The sequence below is a fragment of the Pempheris klunzingeri genome, chromosome 10 (assembly GCF_042242105.1).
Source record: "Pempheris klunzingeri isolate RE-2024b chromosome 10, fPemKlu1.hap1, whole genome shotgun sequence".
In the NCBI taxonomy this organism is placed as follows: Eukaryota; Metazoa; Chordata; class Actinopteri; order Acropomatiformes; family Pempheridae; genus Pempheris; species Pempheris klunzingeri.
The window spans coordinates 14,160,900-14,186,531 of NC_092021.1; the positions used below are offsets into that span (position 1 = coordinate 14,160,900).

Consider the following 25,632-nt stretch of genomic DNA (forward strand, 5'->3'; position numbering starts at 1 on the left):
ATCCACTAAGGGTTCAAAGGCTCTCCAGCTCTCCAAATCGTCATGTATGATTGATTCAGTTATCTGATGCAACAGTCAAGACAGCAAAAAAGCAGCCATCAGCGAAGATGATTCAATGATCTTTGAAGTGACAAAAAAATCGAACAATAATAAAAACAACCCTCTACCAATCAGCCAATTACCAAACCAAGCAACCATACAGCATGTACAACAAGTAAGTAGCAACCTTCTCCGTCCTTACCTTGGCGATCTGGACACACCAATTGAGCAACAGCTGGGATCCGATGTTGTCCTTGTGCTCGTGGACATAGTCGAGCAGGCACCCATGAGGCATCAGTTGTGTGACCAGCTGGATGGTGGGACTCAGGCAGACACCCAGAAGGCGGACCAGGTGGGGGTGCTCCATGCTAGCCATGATCAGGGCCTCCTGAACGAGACAGATATACACTCAGGCATGTGGGAGAAAAGGTTGTGGCTGGAGGATGACATATGAAATGGTGATGTTGGACGGGTGTCTATAGTGTTGTTCACAGCGAAAAGTGGCAGCAAAAAAGGAAAAGTTCATGTTTATAATGTACTGTAAGCCATGCATCTAACATGATCCGAACAACATGTTAATCTTTTTATTCAAATCAAATGCATCAACTTGGATTAATTCATATAGATAACATGAAAAGTTTTCTGCATAAAAATACACTTTGACATGCTTCCTTCTTGATGTCGTTGACAATAACTTTGTCACTAAGTAGGATGTGTCTCCTTCTTCATATTCAGAACAAAATAATTCATGTGCAGATAACTACCGTATTTGGGATGTGTTATATTGCGCTAAAACTGGTAGTCTTCCAGTTACTGTCTAAAGACAAATGCCAGAGTGAAGGTTCAAAGACTAAACACACTGGAAGAAAGTTCATGATGTTTACAAGTTTAGACTGCACTGTCAAAGACCATATGCTATAGTAGAACCCCTTATTCTGTTTAGGACTGGAGTTTCTCTTGAAGTGAGCAGTCAGAAACAGATTTTTATTCAAAACCTCAACATCAAAGTGAGCCACTGCTTCACAAGACTAACGCCGTGCTTTGAGTAGACTGAAAATGCAGTATTTACATCAAGGTGAGATTGCTGTTAATCATGCGTTTCTGTAATATGACACACTATTGTGTCATGTTCCAAGTTTGGACGTGTTGCTGTTAAAGAATACGCTACTGTGTAGAAAATATGTAAATATAAAGAAGCTGCACCAGTACATTATTTATAGAGCTCTGAATTTCTCTGTAGTATCACCACCTTTATGTGTGGGATCTTTAAAACAAGAGCAAATGTTAGATATTTGTTTGCAATATTGCATATGATTGTAGCATAAAAACTAAAGCAACTTATTATTCAAATGATACAGAAAAACTACCAAAGACAAAAATAGACCTTCATCTATTCTGTGCAACTACCGAGGACATGTGAACACACACACACACACACACACACACACACACACACACACACACGCACACACGCACACACACACACATGCAAAGCATTGTGACTACAAGGGTTATGGGTTAATATGCCGATTCATCATGAGATGGATGGCAGTACAGCAGGGATGTTGTGCATGTAGAGAGACAGATATACAGTGTGGTCCACTGAACACTGACAGAGAGCTACCACCACAACAGTCTACGATTTACAGTGTATGGCTCATGTATCACATCGCTTGCATAATCAGATCTCTGCCCATTTACTGTACTGGAGATGTGGAGTAATGGCATTTGGTGCAGTAAGGACGATGGAAAACCAGGCCTGAGTCTTTGAGAGACTGGGACTCTCTGTCTGTCTGCTTGGACAGGATTCCTTTCAACTTAATCTGGACAACCGTATGTTTTTAATAATTCATTTACAAGGCCAATGTAAATATTAGGGCTAAAATAAAGAAAGAAATATTGATCTTCAACAAAATGCAAAAGACCTTTAATTTTGTTGTGCTTGTTTTGAACAGTGGCTCCACAGAGTTTTCACTCCCCACTGGTCATATTTCATTGTGATGTTGAACAAAATAACAACCATTTTTTTTCTATTATTAATAGCAATTCTCTACAAATTTGAAACCTGAAAATTGCCCTGCTGCAAAAAGTAGTTACCCAGTGTACTTTAAACAATAACTTTGGTGTTCTTAAATCTGGGTCCTAATTTCTATTTATCTATTTTTATTTTGGGTTCTGATAAAGGTGGTCTCTGCACACTTAGAACAATGTCTATGGATCGAACTGTGTAGAAACCTCTTTTATCAGTTTGCATTTTTTGATGCTTCCAGCATTTTAGCAAAGATTTAGCCAGGGTGGAGCAATGGTCACCCTGTATTATATATTTTGAGTTGACTGGTAGGTGCAAAAAGTTTTGGCATTGGTCCAGATGATCCCCTCAGCGGGCAGCTGTGAGCAGGCTACAATGGCTGCAATTCAATCCTTTGGGGAAACCGAGTCCACTAAAAGTGCTTGTTTTTACCACTGACAGGCTCAGATTGTTATTCAAAGTGTTTGACAACATTATGGAAAGGATCCCAAAAGAAAAAAGACCTATATGATCCTCTCTGTTGAGCCAGAAATAGCTATTACTTTGCTTTCTTCAAACCCACCAGACTCTATTGTCAAAAACAGTAATCGATCGGTTGGTTTGTTTGTGTTATTGTGCGACTTCAGTGTTTTAAAGGTTTAGTTCAGATCCAACACAATATTTGTGTAACATACAATAATACAAAAAACCTGTCTCAAATGCTGTAAATCTAACTTTTGTCATTTTCCATGTGTCCATGGTCTGGCCTTTGAATGCTCTCAACTGTGTCTTTCACCCTGTAAAATAGTCCTGCTGGATGTCTGCAGCACTTCCCTCTGTCGACCACACGGTCACAGTTCACACCTACAACTTTGCCATTATTCCTCTGCAGTTAATTCAACATTATGATACTTGTTAATGGACTGTAACTATTGGGCAGGCCCTTATAAAATGAAATATTCATTGTCTGGTAGAGTGTGCAATATTTGGCAAATGCATCCAGAGCTCAGGTAATCAATGAAAATACCTGATTAATGAAATAACTTTGAATACTTCCCATTTTTTCTCTATTGCTCCATTCTCTAACATTGTTTAACAAATAAATAAAATGTGAATAACATTAACATTGCTACCCGTCTAAGGTGCCCTCCTCAGTAACTGGGGGCCAGCGCCTAATGCTAATCCAACTTCCAACGCTGCTGTCACTGAACTGAGACACTGAACTTGCCACCACAGTAATGGCAGCGCTGCTAGATGGCGAAAAACACAAATCAGTCACTAGATTCTATAGAATATAATTCTATAGAATAATTACTGAGCAAACCATTAATGAAAAGACCAGAATATGTTCTTCATTCACAGGGGTTAACAACATGAACACTGAATGCAGTCTCCAAGGACCGACCACAAGGGTTTATCCTCCCTCAGTGAAAACAAGCCTTGAGTATGGCTTTCAAAAGGAACAGCGAGCCTGCAGCAAGCCTTGTCTGCCTGTGGCCATCATTATGATTACATAAACACACAAACATGTACACTCTGACACACATGCACACATTCACATGCATGACCGAATGGGCCAAACATTTTGGGATTTTTGATTGCTGTTTAAAAGAAGCTTCCCTCCCCCCGAGTACCCCACAGTAGAGGAGCTCTACACACTCACAAGACACACACGCTCACGCACGCACACGCGCAAGCACACACACACACACACACACACACACTAAAGGACAATCAATCCTCACTGACATTCTCCAAACAGTCAGTGGCAAGTGAGTGTGGCCTGCAGCTAGAAGGTCACCACTCAGAATTCCCAGCCCGGCAGGAAAAATATAGATGGTTAAAGAAAATGAATGGCACTCTACTTTCCCTCTGTAACTACCACTGATGTTCCCTGGAGCAGAGGCTGAGCCCCCAGCTGCCCAGCAGTCAATAGATGAATACTGTTGTGCAGGATGAACCTGAAGTAAGGTATCACAAGAAAATAAGGTAGAATTCAAATGATTTTACTGGGAAAAATACAAAATGAATAAACCAAACATCAAAACATTTTCTCTGTATTCATGTATCACTTGTAATATTAGTTTGAATTTTGTGTACAGTATCTCTCTGCTTTCTTGCTCGTCCATTTAAATTTTCTGTCTCACCTGCTGTTTCCATTTAGACTAGTTGACTTGTCAGTTAGATACATTATGTTTAAAAGTCACTTACATTAGAATTTGCCATCACTATTGAAATCTAACCACTGCTTCTGTAATTGAAAAAATACCCCCATGCAGACATCTAATCCGCTCCTCCGCTGCCTGAGCAAACATTCAGTCAAAAATGGGTGAATTCATTTTTATTTTCCTCACAACAACTGCAAGGATGTCAGCATACTTATCTATGCATGCTAATTCGGTCACCCAACCCATCTGAGTGAGTGCTGAAATGGGGGAGCTGGAGGTGAGAGTGTGTCATGGTGCGCACAGAGACATGCATACACCAGGTGCATTTACAATATGTAAATGTGTGGTTTTTTTCTTTTTTTTGCTAGTACATGAATATGTATTGTTTATACATTATATATCCATCCCTCTATATATAGTAAGGACCCATAACGCCCTGTTTTGTTTCCCTATATGTTATTCTTTATTGCTGATATCTGGTTCTCTGACTTTGAGACATCCCTCAAAGCACATGCAGCATTAAATTAAACACACGTAGGATATTCATCAAAGATGTCCTGTTAAAAATAGAAATGCTAACACTCCAAAACTCTTCCTCTTAGACTGTCAAACTAAGTGCAAAACATGAGTGCAATTGGGTCACTTTCAATGTGTGTGTGCCGCCGTATGCGTGTGTACGTGTGTGTTGATGGGGGTTATTTCATCTGCATTGCATCATCATAGGGTAATAATTTTGATTTTTTTTTTTCACTTTTCCTTTTGAAATGAGCCGAGCTGTGATGTTTTATAAATGGGGCCTTGTGCACTGTGCTGGGAGCCTGTGGCACGGCGTGTGTAGGAGGGCGTGTGGAGAGGTCCTAGGGGCCCCTGGTAGTTTCTATTCTGGTGTCTGGTGTCTTAGTTGTCAATACTTTAGCTTTATGTCACTATCAGAGCTGATGTGTAAGGTTTTTGTCTTTTAAAAATGTCTGAGAGGTGGCTTTAGTCTTACCTGTGTTTTATTATGTGTCAACATAGCAACAGGTGTTGGATTTGTTGGACTGATCTAACCAAACATAGCTTGAAATATGTCACAACAATTTGACAAGGTAGTTCAGTTTTGCAAAGCTCTTAAACTGTGGGTTACTATTCAGCGGTAGAAAAATTAAAAACTGGAAATGATTGTTTTTCTGTTTGTTTCCATGTTTTCAAGATACTCACGTCCATGAACTCCACGTTAGCCTTGGGTCCTGTGGTCTCGTTTAAGATTTTAATGGCCACAGGAATCTTGACCGTTTCACCCTCTGGGACCCAAATACCCTAAAGAAGGACACACCGACACAGATGAGGAGTCATTACACTGAATAGAAAGTCATAAAATTCCCACTCACTAACATTGTATCAAGAAGAAGCTGTTAATGATTTGAACACGAGTAATCTCAATTAATAAATTGAAACATGTTCATCCTGAATTCTACTTTGTCAGCTTTCTTAATAACCATCTTCCATATTCTCGCTGGAAATGTTCAGCATGCTGCATGATCAAAGGTTATTTTGACCTTCAAAAAGACAACTATTTAATCATTTTGAAGTATCTAATTTCAGGTGGGATTAAAGTGATTTACCGGCTGCCAAAGTGGTCAAAGCATTTAAAAGAGGAGAGAAATGAAGTGCCTCTCAACTTTTTCCAAAGGTTTCAAATGTGTCACACCTTTGTTCTGCCCTGAAATGACTACATATCCCGTGACAACAGGCCCAACATCTCTACATTTAGTTAAAACACCTGTCCTCTCAAAGCGTCACTTGCCATGTAGAGCCTCATTTTCCTTTAATTAACTGCATTCAAGGTATATAATGGGGTATAGTAGGGCTAAATAGGTACTAATGAAGGTGACATGTTGTTACTGACTGCCCCAGAAGGACACCGCTGTGTTTTATGGACTAATTCTAAATGTCCATAGCCAAGTTTTTACCTTTTATTTAATACTGTTGTGACTGAAAATATGACTGAAAACGACTTTCAGATGAATAAATTGTTATATGGCTGTCCAATGCAAACCAGATTGCATGTGACATGCAGGCCAAGACCTCCCAACCTAAGCACACCGTTCTCTTCCAGGTCATGGTTAATTTATTCAACTCAGCCATGTGAGGAGTGTGCTAATGCCCCAGATGGGAGAGATTACCAGTTAAAGCCACCCTGTAAAGTAATTAAGTGTTTTTCACAAAAAACATTTTGTCTATCTCTGAGACGTGACATGTTAAATGCATTTTATTCCTCAAAAAAACTCATAACGTTTATAAACCAGATTTTTAAAAAATATTTGGAAATGTGAGTTGTTTACATCAGCAAACAGTCTTCTTCTTCCTTGCATTTGCGGATGCTTTGATGTCTCTTGACAACTTGCTGCTATCAACTCTGCAGTGGCATGAAACCAAGGGACAACATATTGCCTCTAAATTAACTCACCTGCAAAATTTCTGAGGTACATGCCAGTTTAGGTTTAGTTTACTAACACTCCTCTGCATCTTGTTTCACTTGTTCATCGTCGTCTCCATGTTTTCTAGCTTGCATGTGCTTATGTGTCCCTACGTGTGTGCTGTGTTTGTGTATTTAGAAAGAGATATATCTAAGTATTTGAAAAGAGAAGGAAAAAGAAAAAGCAAAACACTCTCTTTACAAATCAGCCTGAATGCTAACGCTCAACGTTAGCCATGACCTGAAACTTGTGTTTGAAATGAAAAGATCTTGTAATCAAACTGCTGAATTTAGGTTATTCTCGACTGCCTCATCTCTGCATCAACCAACTGTGAGAACCAGAGGATCCAGTGGAGGAGATTTAGGTACCTCCCTAATGCCTCCTGGCCACCAAGGAAAACTGTCCTAGGGCTCACCCACGAGACTGTGAATGGAGTATATATTCTTGTATGCCTAGTGCCTGGAGTTTCCTCGGGGGAAATGTGCAGGAAGCTGTTTTGAAAAAGGACATCTGTGCTCCTACTACCATAACTCTGACCCAGAAATGTGCTATAATGTGAATTGATAGATCTACAAAATGACAGATGATGATTTTAGTAAGAGACAGGCTGTTCTTTCTAATTTCGGCCGTGTCTTACTCCTACTCTCCCCAGCCAATCATAACACTGGTGGTGACCTCAGCTACCTTTTATTTCACTGTAACCCCAGGGGTCTCAGTGTCTGCTATTACTTATTCTTTTCATCTCCTGCCTCCAGCCTTCTCATTTCCTGTCATTAATTATCCTGCAATCTGTCTCTCTTGTCTTCCTCTTTTTTTTCCCCAAGACCTCACAACATTATCTCAAATTTAGGAGGTTATTCATTCAGGAACCAACTGACACACATGCAAACAGTTACAATTACAATAATTTTATTTTTGTGTGTTTTTACCTTGTAAACAGTCCCGAAGGCCCCAGAGCCAAGGATCTTGACTCTTTTGAGTTCTGTCTCTTTCAGGATGCGAAGCTGGGCTTGGTTGGGTGCTGTTCCACTGGGTGTTAATGGTTCTACCAGCTAAAAACACATCCAGTAACACAGGAGTCATTCAATCAGTGGGTGCTGTAACCCTAACCCTATAATACAAGCTCCCTACACTGTGATTAATTATTTTTGTCACACAACCTCCTCCTGTGCACACAGTCCACATAGTCCTTCCTACAAACAGGTCACGATCTATCACACGGAAAAAATAAATTGTCAAAATATCTGATATCATCCAAATTGTCAAGAAAGTATAGACAATTTAGGAGAGAACACAGAACACATCCATGACCATGTGCATGTGCATGTACATGTACAAGTAAAGTTAATGAGCCATTTTCCAGGAGATGGTGCAACCTAACATACATTAAGTGAAAAAAGTACATTTTGCATGGACTATTGCTAATATTGATTATTTACAAGATTTTTTCGTGAATACAAACTTTGATCTAGATTGCCAGGACACCATACTGTGAAACTCATAATGCAATTACCATGGAGTAACATGACATTATGATTAATTGAATGCAATATTTACTGTATGTAATTGATACATGTATTGCAATTGAATTGAATTACTGAATTAGTAACTGCCCAGTACTTCGGGTAACAGTAGGGTTACAGTGACATTTTTCCAACAAGGCAAATCTAAAACCCAGAGTGCCATTACTGTTTCAATATCACAAGTGAGGGACTTAATATGTGAACAGAAGAGGGAGATGGGGAAGGGTGGACAAAGAGTGAGAGAAAGAGGTGGATAATTGTGGAGCCTGAAAAGGAGTTGACACTTTTGTTGTCTCATTACTGCTCAAGTGGAGGAACGGACAGATTTAATAGCAAGAGAGGGGAAAACATTATATGAGGGGGAGGGACGGAGGAAGATGTGAAGTGGGAGAGAAACCGTGGCAGAAACAACAACAACGAGACGACAATAGAGAAGCACGCAGCTGAATTAGTCAGACGCTGCAAAAATATAAGAGACGGAACAATATAAGGAGAATTAGGAGGGAGGGAGCGCAGTAAGAGGAAAACAGAGAGAGGGTGTAAATCAGCCTGGCTGTGGTCGGCAGCATTTGTCCCTCTGGCTCATGGTTACCATTTGATTAAAAAAAATAACCATTCTTCATTTAAATGGAATAACAAATCAGCTTCTGCAGGGTGGAAACAAGGGGGGCGGGGGCCACACACACAAACAAGAAGATACAGATGTCTTAAAATGATCCATCAACACAAACACACACACACACACACACACACAAAAGGCTGCTACTCCACAGGGCAGGGAGCTGTCCAGCATTGGGGGTCCTGAAGAGGAAGTTGAGGCTGTGCACAGCACACTGGAGCTGTTCACCTTCTCACTCTACAAGGCAGTGCTGAAACCAAACCAAGAAATGTATAGGCACAGAAACTCTTTACTTGCTGTATATATTTTATTATGCTACAGTGGAGAAACATCCCATAAGAACTGAATGATGAGAAAACATCTGTGCATTAAATTCCATAAATGCATGAATTAATCATAATCTGATGTGAAAAGTTAAAATGGCTTACATTACCATAGCATTGGCTGTGGGAAAAAAAAAGTCAAAATCTTCACATATACCACAGGGTTATTGTGTGGGTTTACAAGTGAGAGACCACCGCAGTAATAGAGGGCTGTTCATTCCCGCCAAGCTCCTCGGATTGCTCTGTGAAAAATTGCTTCTTATTTTTATTTCATGCATGGTTTTGAATGACAATGCGCCAGTTTTGGCAGTTAGACAACATTTGACATTGTTTGAAGCAAAATCTATTTTCACATTAAAAATGACAGCAGGCTTCATCCTTACACAAAGCTCAAATAATGCGGTAGAAGAATGCCTCTGTAATATATTGAACATTTGTGTATGCCAGGAATGGGTCTAAAGAAAAAGAGGTATTTAGAGATGCTTAGCGATTTAAGTATTCAAACCAGATAATGATCAGCTAATGTATTTAAGTGTCAGCCATGTGAGAGAAGCATATGCTATTTTGTCATTACAGAAGCTATCAGTGAAGATACTTTACTGATACTTGTGTGCTTTGAAGAGACAGAACAGCAGTGAAAGAAGACATTATTCTCACTGTGGACACTGTGCATTAGATGATACACTCTTCCTGTTTTAATAAAACCAAAGAGTGCTTTCTCCTCCTCTAATGGTATGGCCTCTTTCCTCTTCCTAACAGAAGTGTCCTCTCCAGTATACTATGGTAAAGTCAACACCTGAGCCTCTGACACTCTCTCCACCTCCACAGTCACCATCTGGAGACGCGAAGTCATTCTCTTTTCTCTCTCCTTCAGTATGGCTTTCTTGTATTTTGTACAGTATGTGCCAGGTGTGTGCCGAGTACACGCACACGCACACGCACACACACACACACATTCAAACAACAAACATATAATGACTTGCAAGCACACACACATATGCACACAACAATGTAATCATACAAACCCAGAGAAATATCCTCAGATATTTCCTATGTTTTGATCATGTTTTCTTCTAAAACTAATATTTTTAGAAATTACTATTTTTTGTGATCTATAGATACACCGTAGTGCTCTTTTCACCAATTTTATTTTTTCACCTCCAATTTTTCCACTATGTTTTTAATACTTTTGATTCTGTAGATTAAATTTGGACTTACTTAGGCCGTACAAAAGTCACCAATGTCCTCTGAGTCAAGCACAGTCCTCTGACAATATTATCTTCCAGTTTCCAATGTTTCCCTTTCCGTGATATGTTTTTCATCCACTGCCCTGCTCACCTCTGTCTCCAGGAACCGACGGAGGGCTCTTTTCTTCTTTATGTTCTTCCGGCGCACAGACACTGCTACACTTAGCACCATGATTACCACCATGAAGAGGCCGCCGATCACTCCAGCTGCGATCAGAGGAGTTCTGAAGACAAAGACAAGGAAGTGGAGGCGGAGGAGAAGGAGGAAAATGAGTAGGTGATCAGGACAGAAGGGGATGGGTGCAGGGTGGACAGGTTGGGTAGTTTGAGTAGGAGTAGAGAGGATAACAACAAAAAGGTAGAAGTTGGCATTGTGTTTAGACTGCCATGTGCACACACAAAAAACAACCCAATAAACAAGCAAATAAAAAGACATGTCTAAAGTGTTTGTGGGCGATCCTTCAAAAAAAGACCTATTCACCTTCAGTTTTTGTCTGGTTTTCCACTTAGCTTAGCCTGGTAACAAGCCCTCCATGCCCTCTCATTAAAATCTAGGCTGAGATGAAAAACATGGAAATAGCTATCAAAGTGAATTCTCTGTTCTACACTCACACTGCCATTTGAAATCAAGCCTCTATAAAAATTTCCAGATATGCTCCCGAAACTGTCTACAGAGTTAGTGCAGAAATGAGAAAGAGGAGAGAAGAGTTGACTTTTCAGTATACCAGCCCTCCCCCTCTTTTCTGCTGTAATGAAAAGAACTTAATTTGGTCAAGCCACACCAAGACTCCTAAATCAGTGGGAAAAGGCTGTTATTCAGGACTTTATATCACAGACTGCAAGGATACACCTCATAAAATGTTATCACAGTCAGCTAGCTTCATGGGAACTCTGTATCTCCCCCATATCTCACTCTCTTCGGCTTGTTCAGGGAGAAAATCCCTTTTTACTTACTTCTAATGTGATGGTAAAGAACTGGTGAGAACTAGAGCCTGAGCCAATAAATACTGGCCAGTATTAGCTTACTGCAGACACGTTGGTACCAATAATTAATACGAAAAAGCAGGAAAAAAAATCTCAGGATTGGTTTGAAGTAGTTCAGATACTGTGTCACGATAGATTTCTTCACCACAGAGAATTGACAACTTTATTTTCTCAAACGTAAAATGCGCCACTTAATATCACAGTCACAAAGCAACAGAAGCTAAAGTCAGTTCCTGGAGGGGACAAGGCGCAACACGGCATGCACCACTGACAGATAGAAGAGGTGGCTGACATCAAGAAATCTTATCTGTGGCTGGGAATGGCTGAGTTAAAAGACAGCACAGAAGCACTAATCATGACGGCGCAAGAGCAGACACTTAGTACGAGATCAATAGAAGCAGGGGTCCACCACACCAGACAGGACAGGTGCACTTTGTGCAAAGAAACAATCCAGCACACAATAGCAGCAACAGCGGCAGGCAGGCAGGAACAGCGCACATGGGACGTCATAACCAAGTGGCTAGCAGAGTCTACAGGAACATCTGCATCCCCTGAGAAGAGGAAGGTTATGTTTTCGGTGTTGTTTGTCCGTCTGTTTTTTTATTTAGAATTACAGAAAAACTACTGGACCAGTTCTCATGAATCTTGGTGGAAGGCGTACTGTAGCCTGGGCTCCAACTCACAAACAAGGCCTTGGGTCTTTGAGTGCCCTTTTAGTTCGCAATGTCTCTGTTTCTAAATAAATTCACTGACCCATGATCACTGAGATTCTAAAGAATTAAACATCACTAGCTACAAGCTCGAAATTCAAAAAGAAAAATGCTCATTGCTTTCCAGAGATAATCCAAACATCATGACATTTCAGAGCACATACATCATTTGTCTGAAACCAATGCTGATATTTGTGTGTTTTCTGTGTGTGTCCGTACCTCACAGTCTTATAAAGGACCACTGAGGGACAGTGTTAAAAAAAAAAAAAAAAATCTACAAATAGCTGCATATCAGTCATCAAAGGCCACAGACAATTTGACGCATGACCAAATGTCACTTTAGCACCAAGACCCACTGTAGTCTAATTCAATCTGCACGCTTCACATACAAGGTCTTTCCAGCAGACATTAGCAGGTCCCCTGAGTGATCTGATGAAACCCAGCGATACTATAAATGCGCTGCAGACGTACAGATCACCCACCAAGCCACCTTTATATATGGTCAGTGATGCATGTAACCTCAGTAAATCCAATGTTTCTCCACCATTACAAACATCAGAATCTGTGCATGTCAGGGAACAGTGAGGTATGAGACGACAGACACATCTGATCATTTCGAATTGACTAAGAAAGATACAGCCAAATGGGAACATGTTAGACGAGTATTACTTGTCAATTTCATCAGACTGAATATTACATGAGTAAGTGACAGCAAGTGATTAATCCAGCTTAATCAGATATGCACACAATCCCTGAACAAGATGTATGCTAATGCCAGGTTGAACGGTGGCCTTTGAAGGCTTAGTGTAATCATGCATTTCAGATAAGCCACTTTCAGTCGTGCTCAAAAGCCAATGCATCTAACAGGTAACAGATTTACAAGATGTGTGACACCTCAGAGCAGGCAGCTAAGCCTGGGGTTAGCTGGGTGTCTACTGCTGTATCCCAGCCACAGCTATTGGAGATCTGATAAGGGCAGATCTGTTCACTAGGTCACCTGATAGCTACATTCCCCCATCTGCTGCAGTTCCCCTTCATCCATGTTGGCTGGGTTCCAAAGCGGAGAGGAGAAGTTTATGTTCTGAGCAGTTCTCTAGAGGGAGTGAATGTAAACAGCCACCATAGCAGCCTCCTGCTATGCCGCGAGATAGTCTAAATACATTTCCAGTCCGATGATTTGCAGCAGTGTTGTGCTCTCCAGAGCCACCAGTAGGTTCTGTAGTGTTGGCTGTTCCCTCTGCCAACCTTTTCCTCAAACACCATCCAACAATTCTCAGCACCACTTGATGCCAAAATGTTTCTTGTCTCGAAATCTTGAATCCATTTGCTATAAACTGTTAGCGGCATTTTGTCCCAACCCCCCTGCCCCAGAACAAAAGCTAAAGTGCTATCAATTTATCAAGAACCAGGCAAATTGCTTGTGCACATACGCACACACAGACACACGCGTACACAAGCATGCGTGCACAGAGACATTAAGGACACTCACAGCGATTTTGGGCCTTAGAGCTAGCCATTAATCAGAGACTTTGCTTTTGGGATTCCTCTGTCTGTGTGTGTGTGTGTGTGTGTGTGTGTGTTCAAATGGTGTGTGCTATTGAGCAGTGTGAATAGAGGCAATCCACAGAAAAGAATTTTGTACCTGTCCATCCAGCCAACACAGTCTTGCAGTCTTGGTCCAATGCACCTAAGTAAACAAATACAGGAGAAGCAAAAAGTGAAACAAACAACAATTACAGTTTGCCATTTATCTGAAAATGATGACACCCTTTAGTGAGCAAAGCAATACAACAACTAATGGCAAGAGCAAAAATCCTCTTACGCCAAGGACCTGTGTTCATCCTGTAGTCCCAGCACTGGAACGACCCGTATTGGATTTTCTAATGAGCTACCTTGCCTTTGTCAACCTATTTACACGAGATATGGAATGAGTGTGTGGTGGTGCATCATGTAATGAGTGGTTGTCCTTTACACCACACATACAGATGCACAATAGGCTACGTGTCCCTGGCTCTAAGATGCTGCTCTGTGATGTTCATCAAACAAAAACTGAACCAATGACAGCATAGAGCATTTTTGTGAACAATAGTTGCCCTCACTAGTCTGATTTCTACTTAGCTCCAGTCTGTGGCTCAGAGGTAGAGCGGGTCCTCTGCCTATCAAAAGATCAGCAGTTTGATCCCCGGCTCCTCCTGCCGAGGTGTCCTTGGGCAGGAGACTGAATCCCAAATTGCTCCTGAAGCTATGAGGTGGCTCGGTCTGTGAGAGTGAGTGTGAATGATGATGATTCTTCCTCCTGATGGAAGATCGGCAATTGCCATTTGTGTATGAATAGTGTGCGAATGAGCAAATGTGAATGTATTGTAAAAGGACTGTGAGTGGATGAAAAGATTAGAAAAGCCCTATACAAGTACAGTCAATTTACCATTTGCCATAATTCAGTCTACTCAGTGGGAAGTGTTGCAGAATCCAAGAGGTCATTCATGCTGACAAAAATTATGAAAAATAATGCAGGTCTACTGTATTACACCACACATTTTTGGCATTTACATTCAGTTCCCTTTCACACAAAATGTGAAATAAAGAATATGTGTGTGTGTGTGTGTGTGTGTGTGTATGTATGAGCCCCAGGGAGAAAATAAAAGTGTTACATCACAATATCTTCATAGCTCATAAACTTTAGCTTTAAGTTTTACAGTAAAATCAAAGGGTAGGTTGTTGTTTTAAAGCCATAGCATCAACAAACCCAACTATTGTCTCATGCCTGTGGACAAACTTGTTAATAACTAAACTAACTAAAGCCCTGTCAGCTCTTCTAGCTATGCTAGAACTCAGTTTCAGTTTCATTGTGTCCACATAAGCGACAGATTACAAAGCTGCATTGTCTTCTGATGAAAAGCAAAGATCTCTGCTTGAAATTTCACCAGTCCATCTGTGTTGATGTTCCAGATCACCCATGTGTGTTTTTCAGACTCCATGCCTGACAATCTTCATACTAGCTCCAAAATTTGGTGGCTCTTTTGAATGTTTCAAAGGGGTAGTGGATTCATCCCCGTCTCTGTGTCTTTCCCTGTTGGTCTATGTCTCTGCCTTTCCTCTCTTTCCTGCAGCTTGTGTTTGCACGAGCGGTATCTGCTTATGAAGCTCTACCTGTGACAGCCTGGTGTTTTCCATTTACAACTACATTGTTATGCTCGAGCGAGCTGGAGGCTGTCATTCAGGAGAGGAGAAATAACACACAAGGAAGTGACATAAACTCCCTGTGGAGTTAAATACAAAATGATGTCTTACCAACTCTTGCTGAATATTACATTGAGCGATCAGTGGCTAGTAAGCAATGGAGAGCGGCAATGTACTTCACTGATTTTCATTCTTCCTCTCTCCTCTGTCATTTTCTACTTTGCCTTTGCATTTCTCTCTTTTTTCTTGTGAGATGTTGGTTTACAATTTTATGTTTGCAGGATGCGGATAGTGAGCATTTGGGACTATACATGTTTCAACAATTATTCATATGAAATCAAAAGCATTTACAATGAGAGAATGAGACGCCTCAGTGAGAATTTTCTGTTAGTACACAGTCACCACATTAAAGTGAAATTGGGAAATTCATTAGAGAGTTCTTGTGAAAAACATGTGGCTTGGTGCTGTGGTGAGCTACTGTATCTGGCAAGCTCACAGTTTATTCAACAGATGTATCTGTACCATCATCTCCTGAGAAAGAAATGAACACTTGCTCTATGCCACACAAGTTTAATAATGACTTTCCAGGACCTCAACCAGTTGACAGGCAAAGATCCAAGTAGGTCGAATCTTTGTCATTATTTCACTTTTGTTGCATGGAGCAAGTGTGCAGATATTATCCTTTCTTTCATTGGAGCGGTGTACTGAGAGACTTGCACCTACGTGGTGTGCGTATAATTACTCCCTTTCCACCATCTATGTCTGTGTCATGACTGACGGAAAAGCATGCCTGTTTTGAGAAACAGCTTGGAGTCCAACAGAGAGGGATTTTATGGAATTTTATGGTGCAATACAGCTAATACTGTGGTTTATATATTTTGGGCTCTCCGCCTTCCAATTTCACATGTCAGCAATAGCAAAACAATTTAAATTGATGATTACTGTTTGGTTTCATTCATCTTTTATAGCTTGAAGGAACTGATTGTGATTCATGAATGAAGAATGATGAAAATGTCTTTCTTCTGTGGAGGGGTGGCAATTCAACCCCAAACCTCTGACCAGTCCTTGTGCTGACTGTTCTTACCCCTGGGTGCAGTTGGCATGGCAGGGATGGCATTCATTGTTGGCCTCTGCATACTTGAAAATAAAGCTGTTGGCACCTTGCAGGCCATCGGGACACTTTTCCACACAATTAGGACCATCCTTGAAATGGAGACATTTCACGCAATGTTCTGGACCCTACAGGAAGTAAAAAAAAAAATATATATATATATTTTCAGATCACATTTTATTTTACTAAAACATGCAGTTGTTTTGAATAAAAGCTATTTTGCAGTCTCGCGTACACTCCTGATCAAAAAGACCGGGGGAAAAATTACAAGAATTTGCATTTTGCATTGCTGGATCGAAAGCAGGTTGCAAGTAGAGCTTCAAAATACAAAAAGAAGAAACAGGAGCAAGAGACAAGAGACAAGCAAGAGTAGACAGTTTTATTGAATTTTACTGCATTTTAACTCAAACAGGCTGTTTTCAGCTGATCAAAAGTTTAAGACCATAGCCTTAAAATGTCAAAATCTGCACAAAAATCTGGCTTTCATGTCATTTTCCTTCAGGCATTAACACTGTCATGACCTCCTGATGGCAAAGGCAAAAAGGCTTTCTGTCTTTGACCGTGGTAGGATTGTTGAGCTGCACATACAAGGTGTCTTGCAACGTGTCATCACTGCCGAGGTTGGACGCAGTAAGACAGTAATTTTACATTTCTTAAAGGATCCTGAGGGCTATGGGACAAAAAAGTCAAGTGGTAGACCCAAAAAAATTTCACCTGCGATGAGCCGGGGAATCCGACGGGCTGTCCAAGAAGACACAGGCCGATCCTCGACCCAAATTGAGGCCGTTACTGATGCTGACTGCAGCCCAATAACCATAAGACAGCATCCGCGAGAGAAGGGCTTAAAGAACAAAAAACGTCTTCAAAGGCCACGTCTCCTCCCACGCCACAAACTTGCCCGTTTGGACTTTGCAAGGGAGCACCAAACATGGGACATTGAAAGGTGGAAGACAGTTTTATTCTCTGATGAGAAAAAATGTAACCTGGATGGTCCTGATGGCTTCCAAAGTTATTGGCATGACAAGGAGATCCCACTGGAGATGTTTTCTACGCGGCACAGTGGAGGAGGCTCCATCATGATCTGGGATGCTTTTTCCTTCAGTGCAACAATGGAGCTTCAGGTTGTGCAGGGACGTCAAACGGCGGCTGGTTATGTGAAGATGTTGCGGCGGGCATCCCTCTTGACTGAGGGCCCTCGCCTGTGTGGTAATGGGTAACTGGGTCTTTCATCAGGACAATGCTGCAGTTCACAACGCCCACCTGATGAAGGACTTCTTCCAGGAGAATAGCGTCGCTCTTTTGGACCATCCTGCGTGTTCCCCTGGTCTAAATCTCATTGAGAATGTTTAGGGATGGATGGTGATGGATCAGTTCCAGACCATGGATGCCCGTCGTGAAGCCATCTTCACCACATGGAGGAACGTTCCCACCAGCCTCCTGGAAACACTCTCATCAAGCATGCCTAAACGAATTTTTGAAGTGATCAACAAGAATGGTGTGGCTACTCACTACTGAGTCCTTTTTAGGCACTATTAGTTCTGTTTTGGGGTTTTTTTGGGCTATGGTCTTAAACTTTTGATCAGCTGAAAACAGCCTGTTTGAGTTAAAATGCAGTTTTCAATAAATTGCCTACTCTCTATTTTTTGTCTCTTGCTCCTGTTTCTTCTTTTTGTATTCTGAAGCTCTACTTGCAACCTGCTTATGATCCAGCAATGCGAAATGTGAATTCTTGTAATTTTTCCCCCGGTCTTAAGATTTTGATCAGGAGTGTATAACCACCAGCAAGGTGTGAAGTTGCCATTTACCAAGGCATTTAACTAAGGAGGATTTACACTGAAAAAAGCTTAAGGTTTTTACAAGGCAACTTTACAGTTAATGGCAACATGTAGTCATGACAACTCCAAATCTTTTCCATGACTGTTGAATTTAGAGACAGTAAACATGTCTTTTAGCACTCAGTTATCACTGATGAGTCCAGCTCTCTCTGAACAGCTTTCTGTAACAGATGTTTTTCCACCCTCAAGTTTTCCAAATTCCTTCTGTGTAGAGAGGATTTACAGGAGGAGGACCTGACATGAAGTCGGGTATAAAGAACAAAATAAGAGGTGTCTCAAATTTAGGGGATGAGATATCTGCTGTAGCCTCAGCTTGTAATGTAGACCGATTGATGGGTATAATTCTACATCAATAACTTGCCAAGTACAGGTTTCTTAGCAGCTTTATAGATTAAATTGTTGTGCTTGCTTCTGTGCAGCAGTGAAAGCTTGAGAGCGTAATAGATAAAAGGGAGCAAAAGGCAAACGGTGGACAGAGTGAAAGGAGAGACGAGAAAAGTGAAAAAAAGAAGTAAGAAGGGGGGCGAGGGAGAGACAGTGGACATGGATGCAGAATAGCACAGCAAGGAGGACAGGCAGTAAGAACAAGCGGGATATAGTGTGAATAAGAGAGAGAAAGAGGGATGAGAGAGGGAGAGAGGGAGAGAGCAGACGAGACGCATAAAGCAGTGTGAGCGGAGCAGGCAGATAATAACCATCGCTCACAGCACACACAATGACCATAACAATCCGCCTAGAACAGGATTTATGGAGCTAATATAGGCAAGGGAGGAGGTAGGGGAGGAGAGGAAGAGAGCAGAGGAGATCTCCCAAACAGGGCTAAAGAACATCTCATTGACAAACAACAACACACACACACACACACACACACACATATACACAGTGAGTGGCAATCAAAGCAACAACCACATTTGGCTTACATATACAATAACATGGATGTCCAATTAGCACACTGAATAAGTAACACATACATTAATACATGCCGAGGTATACAGTATGTTAAATAGGTCAGACTGAAACACACACACATATACTGTTCTCGCTAAACAGGGGCCACCAAGGTAAAAAGACGATAGTGAAGGCAGATAACTATCCTTTGGCAAGTGGAGGAGTGTGTGTGGGTGCTTGTTCATACATAACCTGATGTAGTGTCTGTGCATGGCCTTGCATGTGTGTGTGTGTGTGTGTGTGTGTGTGTGTGTGAACATACATACACTGTGGTATAATTATGCAAATTGAAAGTCTCGCTGCTCTCCCTGGCTTTAGGGTTGAGCCTGGCACTTCGCTTTTATGAGTGTCCTCCCACCCGTAGCAATCGATGTGTGTGTGTGTGTGTGTGTGTGTGTTTTCAATAATCCCATCACATCAGCAAGCTAAATTATGTGACAGAGCAAACAAACAGCGTTTGGTACAGCAGTGTATTGGGACATCCAAAAAATGAAAGGAAGACACAGTGTCGCCTCCAAAGTACCCTGCTGTAAATTTAAATTGGTCTGCTTGTGCACTTAGGTTTGTCTGTGATGTTGTTGGGTATGTGTGTGCAAATGAACATTTCAGCTTCTTCTATCTTCCTTCCTACCCTCTTATGCACAAACCACACTAATATCTCAGGAGGACTGGCAATTAATCTTTACGATGTCAGGCCTTACAGTCAAGACTTTTAACAGGCAGCTACATAAAAGGCTTTGATCAGGTACATCAGGAAGGATTTACAAGATACTTTACTGTGATATAATGCACAGACCAAGTCATCATGCTCTGCCTTATATACTCTGCTGGAGTCCTTAAATATACTCCCACACTAAAAGTCTTCCATCACCATCACACCACAAAATAATTTTAAGCATTAATGGTGAGGTGGAGAGATAAAAGGCGTAGGGGGGAGAGGATGTAGAAAGGAAACAGTGGGACAAATAGGAAAAAGATGGATGTGGCAGCTGCTGTGAATATGACCGTAGGCACTTCAATTCAGTGGTCATAAAGAATATATAGCCACTCCAGAAGATTTAAATGTGTTTTATTAAGATATCATATGTTGTACTATCAAAAAGAACTGTTGTGTGTCTCGGCATGTGTGTGGACCTGCTAAAATGTGTTTGCAACGTTTTCTGGAACACTTTGTAGAGTGTGTGTCAATCCCACATATGAAGCAGGTGGACTTTTTAATAACAATTTGTAAGTCAGCGGCTTTGTAACTTGTTTCAAGGACACATTTGTAACCAGTCACCAAAATTCCAGGGGAGGGATTTTCTATTCATTTATGAATTGCCATCAAAATAAATGTGATGTGTAAATCAGTTTTAGTTTGTACTGTGCATTTTACAGAAGATTGAAGACAACAGAATCACTACTGGTCTGTTAAAATGACTAATGTAACAATCTGTCATATTAGTAACTTAAAACTTCATTCAACCTTTTGCAGTGATGCATTACAATTCTTGCCTTTTGAAAAAGATTCAGGTATTCAATAAGACACTTGAGTTGAGCTGAACTGCACTCATGTCTTGCCAGTGCAAGTTGTGAAATGCTCCAGTCCAGTCCTTCAATAAAGGCGCCATAATAGATGGGCTGGAAATGAGCAAGTCAAGTGTGTTTGTATTACTGATCAAAAACAGCAACCACTCTAGATCAACCATCATCACCAACTCTGCCCATGACATAGCCTGTATTCATGGCTACAGTTAAATCTCTCCCCACAGAGGGCATTAGGTCTATCAAATCACTGTGTGTAGGCTATAATGTAATTGCTATGGGCTCTGTGGCCATATCATGATTGCTGTAATCCATTTGTGTGCCTGTGCTGCACATGTGACATCTACATGAGGTCCAACAGGTTATTCTGGAACATTTCCATTACACACAGCTTGACAAGTCACACAACCACACAAACACATATACACACAGTCCTGTGTCCATTACTTCAGAGGACATTACATTGACGTACATTCATTTTCTGGAGACTAACCCTAACCCTAAAAATAAACCACCCTTCCTTAACCCTAACCTTAATTTTAAATCAAGTCTTCACCTCAAAATTGTATGCTAAAGGGACTGGTATTTTGTCTGTACAAAGAAGGCAGGTCCACCCTTTGTGACTGTGTAAACAGAAATACATGCCCATGTTCATGTGCACAAGAATCCTGTATATAAGCTAAAAAGAGACAAACTGAGGACATGAACATGGCCTCTATTGATGTTTGCATTTGTTCTAATAAACTAGTTGAGAGATGAAAGTATTTACACAGCTAATGAAAACATTCAATCAAAGTACTTAAAAATCAAATAAAAAAAACAGTTATCTGCTCAAGCACCTACATATGTTTTTAGTGACCTTCTCTCAGTTATTTGTTTTATCGTCTGTATAACACCCACCTTCACATCACTTCTCTTAGAACGCCTTGTACAGGGCTTTAAAGTGCTTGACAGATCAGATGATCAAACCAACAAATCTCAAAAACAACAAACACACTCTACTCAAGCCAACAAATAGTTTGGCCTCTGTGACCCATGTTTGTACACCCTCACACACACCAGTGATTTTGGAAAAAAAAAAAAAAAAAAGAAGTAGTTCCACCCTTCTAAACTATATTGGGCAAAGTATGTGACAGGGTGTGATGGGACACAAAAGACAGCACATGGCCCCTCTGGCATGCATCTGTCACAAATCATCCCTCTCTATCAAACGGCAAGATAAGATTTTAAGAGAAAGCGCAGGGTCATGGGCCTCACGTGGCTGTGGGTGTAGTGTACAGGGAGAGGCAGAGGGAAATGAAGGTCAGGGATTTTTTCTTTTTCCACTCTGGCATTTTTCTAATATACAGCTGCTACCAAACAATCTATCAAAAAAGCTTCTATGCTTCTGTAAGAGCTTGTGCAAAAGTTTGTTCTCTTTTGGGAAAGGAAAACACAACACAGATCAATAACTTAAAAAATAATTGCTCTCCCTGAATACATTTTTGATGGTTCAACTAATATAAAGACAGAAACCTACACACAGACACAAACCTATAAGCACTGAATACAAACCTGGTGCAAATCAGCATGCAAAGTAATGTTGATCTCAGCCAAAATAATCAGTCTTTTTTTTTGAGTTGGAACATGAGACATAATCAATAGAACAGCTGAAAGGCACACTTGGACTGCTAATACAATAATTAATCATTGTCTAAGATGACCACAGGTGGTGTCTGCAGCGCCAAGTCATTTGGTTTGTGGCGAGTGAAGCAATGCTCTGGCCTTGAATACTTTTCTTTGTCTTTTCATGTAATTTGTGCAAGCATGATAAATACAGAATATCTTCAGTCTTATCGAGCTCATAAAGCAAATATGACCTCCAAACACATTCGTCAACCGTAATTTTTATGTGTGCATTCATTACTATTAAGTCTGACCTGACTCCATATCTACCTTTATGACAGATGAAAGAGCAGTTAACCTTTCAAAGACTGAATAATGTCACAATTTTTTCTTTTAATGTTGTATGCTATTCGTCTTTGACAACTAAAAAACATATACAAAGTGTTAAAACAACGACACTCTTCTCTTTCTTTATGAAGAGGTCATATGTTAGCAGATGGATGCTTCAGTCCGTCTCGGTCTTGTCATCTATAGGAGTAAGCTTACCGGACCATGGCAGGTCAAAGAGTCATCGTCAGCTCGCTCACACTGGGCATCACACTCCACACACACTGACCCGTTGGCATACTCTCGTATATCCCTGAGAGAGAGGAGGAGGAAAGGGACGGAGTGGGGGTTCAAGATGGGAGGGGAATAGCAAGTGATAAAGGGGTGAGAGACAAGAAGGGGGAGCAGAACATTATTTGTGGAATAGAAACAGCCAATATGAGTGATAACCTGCGTCTGTAGTGTGTCATGATGTGAGGGATTACACTTAACATTCACTTGCTTTTCAACAGTTTCCCCAAAACACAAGATTTCAGAGGTCAAACTAGTCTTCAGGTATTCTCTCTGTCAATTTCAAAAATCTTGTGACACAAAAATGTAATTGTCATCATTGTCCCACATTATACAAAATGCACTTTTTAATGTCTTTTCAACATAAGTATATATAAAAGTGTGTGAAAACATGCTGTTTAGATTTGGCTTTCCTTATAATGTCATAAGGGGAATATGTTGAACATGTGACCTCCTCCAGCCCTTCAGCAGACGGACTGTCCCCAGCTGCTGAAAACCTCCTGAATGCACTTCAATATCTGCCATTGTTTATCCCCACTAACACCAGCTCCCACCAACACAAAGATGTTGAAGGCGTAAGCGAAGCCACAGATCGTTCTGTTCTTATAAAGCAGAGCGTGCAGACAGAGGCTGAAAACAGGTGCAGCAGCCATGTCTGCTATGGGAAAAACAATGTGCTTCTTGAGCAACAACCCAAGTAAACCTGTTCCAGTAGGACTTCCAAGTATAAACTTAAAAATGAGCAGAATATGGGACCTTTAATGTTAAATGATCAACTGGACAAGTTTAATGTGTTACCCATTAGTTAAAAATGTTACCCTATTTATCTGTAGTGTTTCCCCTTAAGGCATGAATCAATTCAGAGCTCAGGAAGCCATTTGCAAAGCAAAGAAGGCAGACAGAGGGGCGGAGAAAGACAGAAGAATTATTAATAGCTGATAGATTTGTTTGTTTCTCTAAGCTAGTATAAGCACTGTTTCTTACAATGCTTACTTTGGAAATAAAGGTCAGCAGGTGATGTAGTACTACCATCGATAGGCAGTCTCAAACACACACACACACACACACACACACACACACTCCTGTAACACCCACAAGCATTGTAGCTAATTAGCTAACTGTAATACTGATATCACCATGCAGGAGGTCGCCACAGTTGAAAGGTGCAGTGCATGTGAGGGTTGCAACGTTTTCAAAAATCAATTAAATTAAGTGCCTTGTTATTCAATTTCTGCAATCCTCTTATAATAGTAAAACACCAGAGTGGCCTCGAAAAGTCATTAAATTTGACCACAGTGCGGCTGAGTTGGCACTTTGCCTTTGTCACTGCAGGACAAGGAGAATAACTTTTGGGTACTTTTTTTTTTGGTCAGTGAGGGAAAACAGAATGTTCAATCTAAGCAATACGAGAAAAAAATGTCATTGGCCCAGTGGGATCTAAATCAAATTAGTATTAATTATGCTTCATCTGGCCTTCATAAAACCTTCCAGGAGGCAGGGGAGGTAGGCCTTTGTCTGGGTGTGTGCTGGTTGAAATAATAAAAGCTGTAGTTGGAAGATATCACTGACGCTTAAGACTAAGGACTAAGACTAGGCTTTTGCATGATGTTCTGCTGTATTCTGCTTCTCGGTATTTTCTGTCTGCTAAGGGACAAAGATACAGCAACACATTTATGCAGTGAATAATAAACCCTAATGTTGATTTGTTGCAAAATAAACATTCATTTCAAATGACTGTTAGACATAATCCATCCTTCCAAACCCGCATGTTCACACAAACAAATGAAACTGTACGTTTGGCAAATTGTTCTGGCTTTGAAAATATTTCCTACAACCATTACGAAATCATTTGCGGTGTAAGATAACTTGGTACTGTCTGACTCATGCTGTGCAGAGACATTTTCCAATGTTTTCAACGCGGAATTCACTGAAACTTTGAATAAAGCGGCATCCTTGTGGTTTAAGCAGTGTATATTAATCTCCTCAAGTACTTCTGTACCCCAAGTTGCTGTCATACACCCTTGACATGAAGTACTGTAAGTGCTGCACATGTGGCTCTTGTTAAAGATTTGCTGTACTTCTAGCGCTAAACCAATCCACAAAGGAGTAAACGTGCTGGAACAAAAACACTTGAATTACAGGACTTGAAAATGTGATTAGACTGATAAATACTGAGCCGATACCAAATAAAGGCACAGACAACAATGACATATGAAGTATTTATAGCTTAACACATGAAACACACAATGTGGCAATGCTCAGAGGGTAAGGCCTGTGGTTGCATTCAGTGAAGCTCTATATTTGGTAGCTGACATGCTGGTTGCGTTGGTAACGCTGACGGTGTGGGTGGTGCTGACGTGCAGGTGGACAGGTAGGCAGGGCGTGGCCCCGTGCGCAAGCAGTGACTGTGACACGCAGTGACACGCCTAGCCCCCCTGCCCTAACGCCACCCTCCGCTCCTCATAACTGTCCGATTCGGCCACCAAAGATTTATTTTGGACAAGTTGAGATTCTGAATCTAAAAGCATCTTTCCAACAGTTCTGCAAAAGGAAAAAAAAAAATCTAAAATGTTATTAATAAAACTCACCAGAGGAGCGCGCAGGTCACACTCCATTGTGCGGTACATATCAAGGCTTACTTCCTTTTAAAGTGACGGGACCCCTGTTGTTCTGAAACTGCAGGGTTGCCTTTTAAAGAGAGGCTTACTGCTACATCTTAAATTGTTCTTTT

The 25,632-nt window shown here is 40.9% G+C and overlaps 1 protein-coding gene across 1 annotated transcript in view; it reads right to left on the minus strand.

Annotated features, from left to right (window-relative positions):
• Nucleotides 1-25,632, minus strand: part of LOC139208938 (receptor tyrosine-protein kinase erbB-4-like) — a 282,441-nt gene that overhangs the window by 44,218 nt on the left and 212,591 nt on the right. The window contains exons 14-20 of the mRNA XM_070838735.1: nucleotides 22,830-22,923; nucleotides 16,345-16,499; nucleotides 13,723-13,767; nucleotides 10,478-10,610; nucleotides 7,604-7,726; nucleotides 5,416-5,514; nucleotides 242-427 (exon numbers count right to left, since the gene is read on the minus strand). Of these exons, the coding sequence (XP_070694836.1) occupies nucleotides 242-427; nucleotides 5,416-5,514; nucleotides 7,604-7,726; nucleotides 10,478-10,610; nucleotides 13,723-13,767; nucleotides 16,345-16,499; nucleotides 22,830-22,923 (835 nt within the window). The remainder of the gene's footprint in view (nucleotides 1-241; nucleotides 428-5,415; nucleotides 5,515-7,603; nucleotides 7,727-10,477; nucleotides 10,611-13,722; nucleotides 13,768-16,344; nucleotides 16,500-22,829; nucleotides 22,924-25,632) is intronic.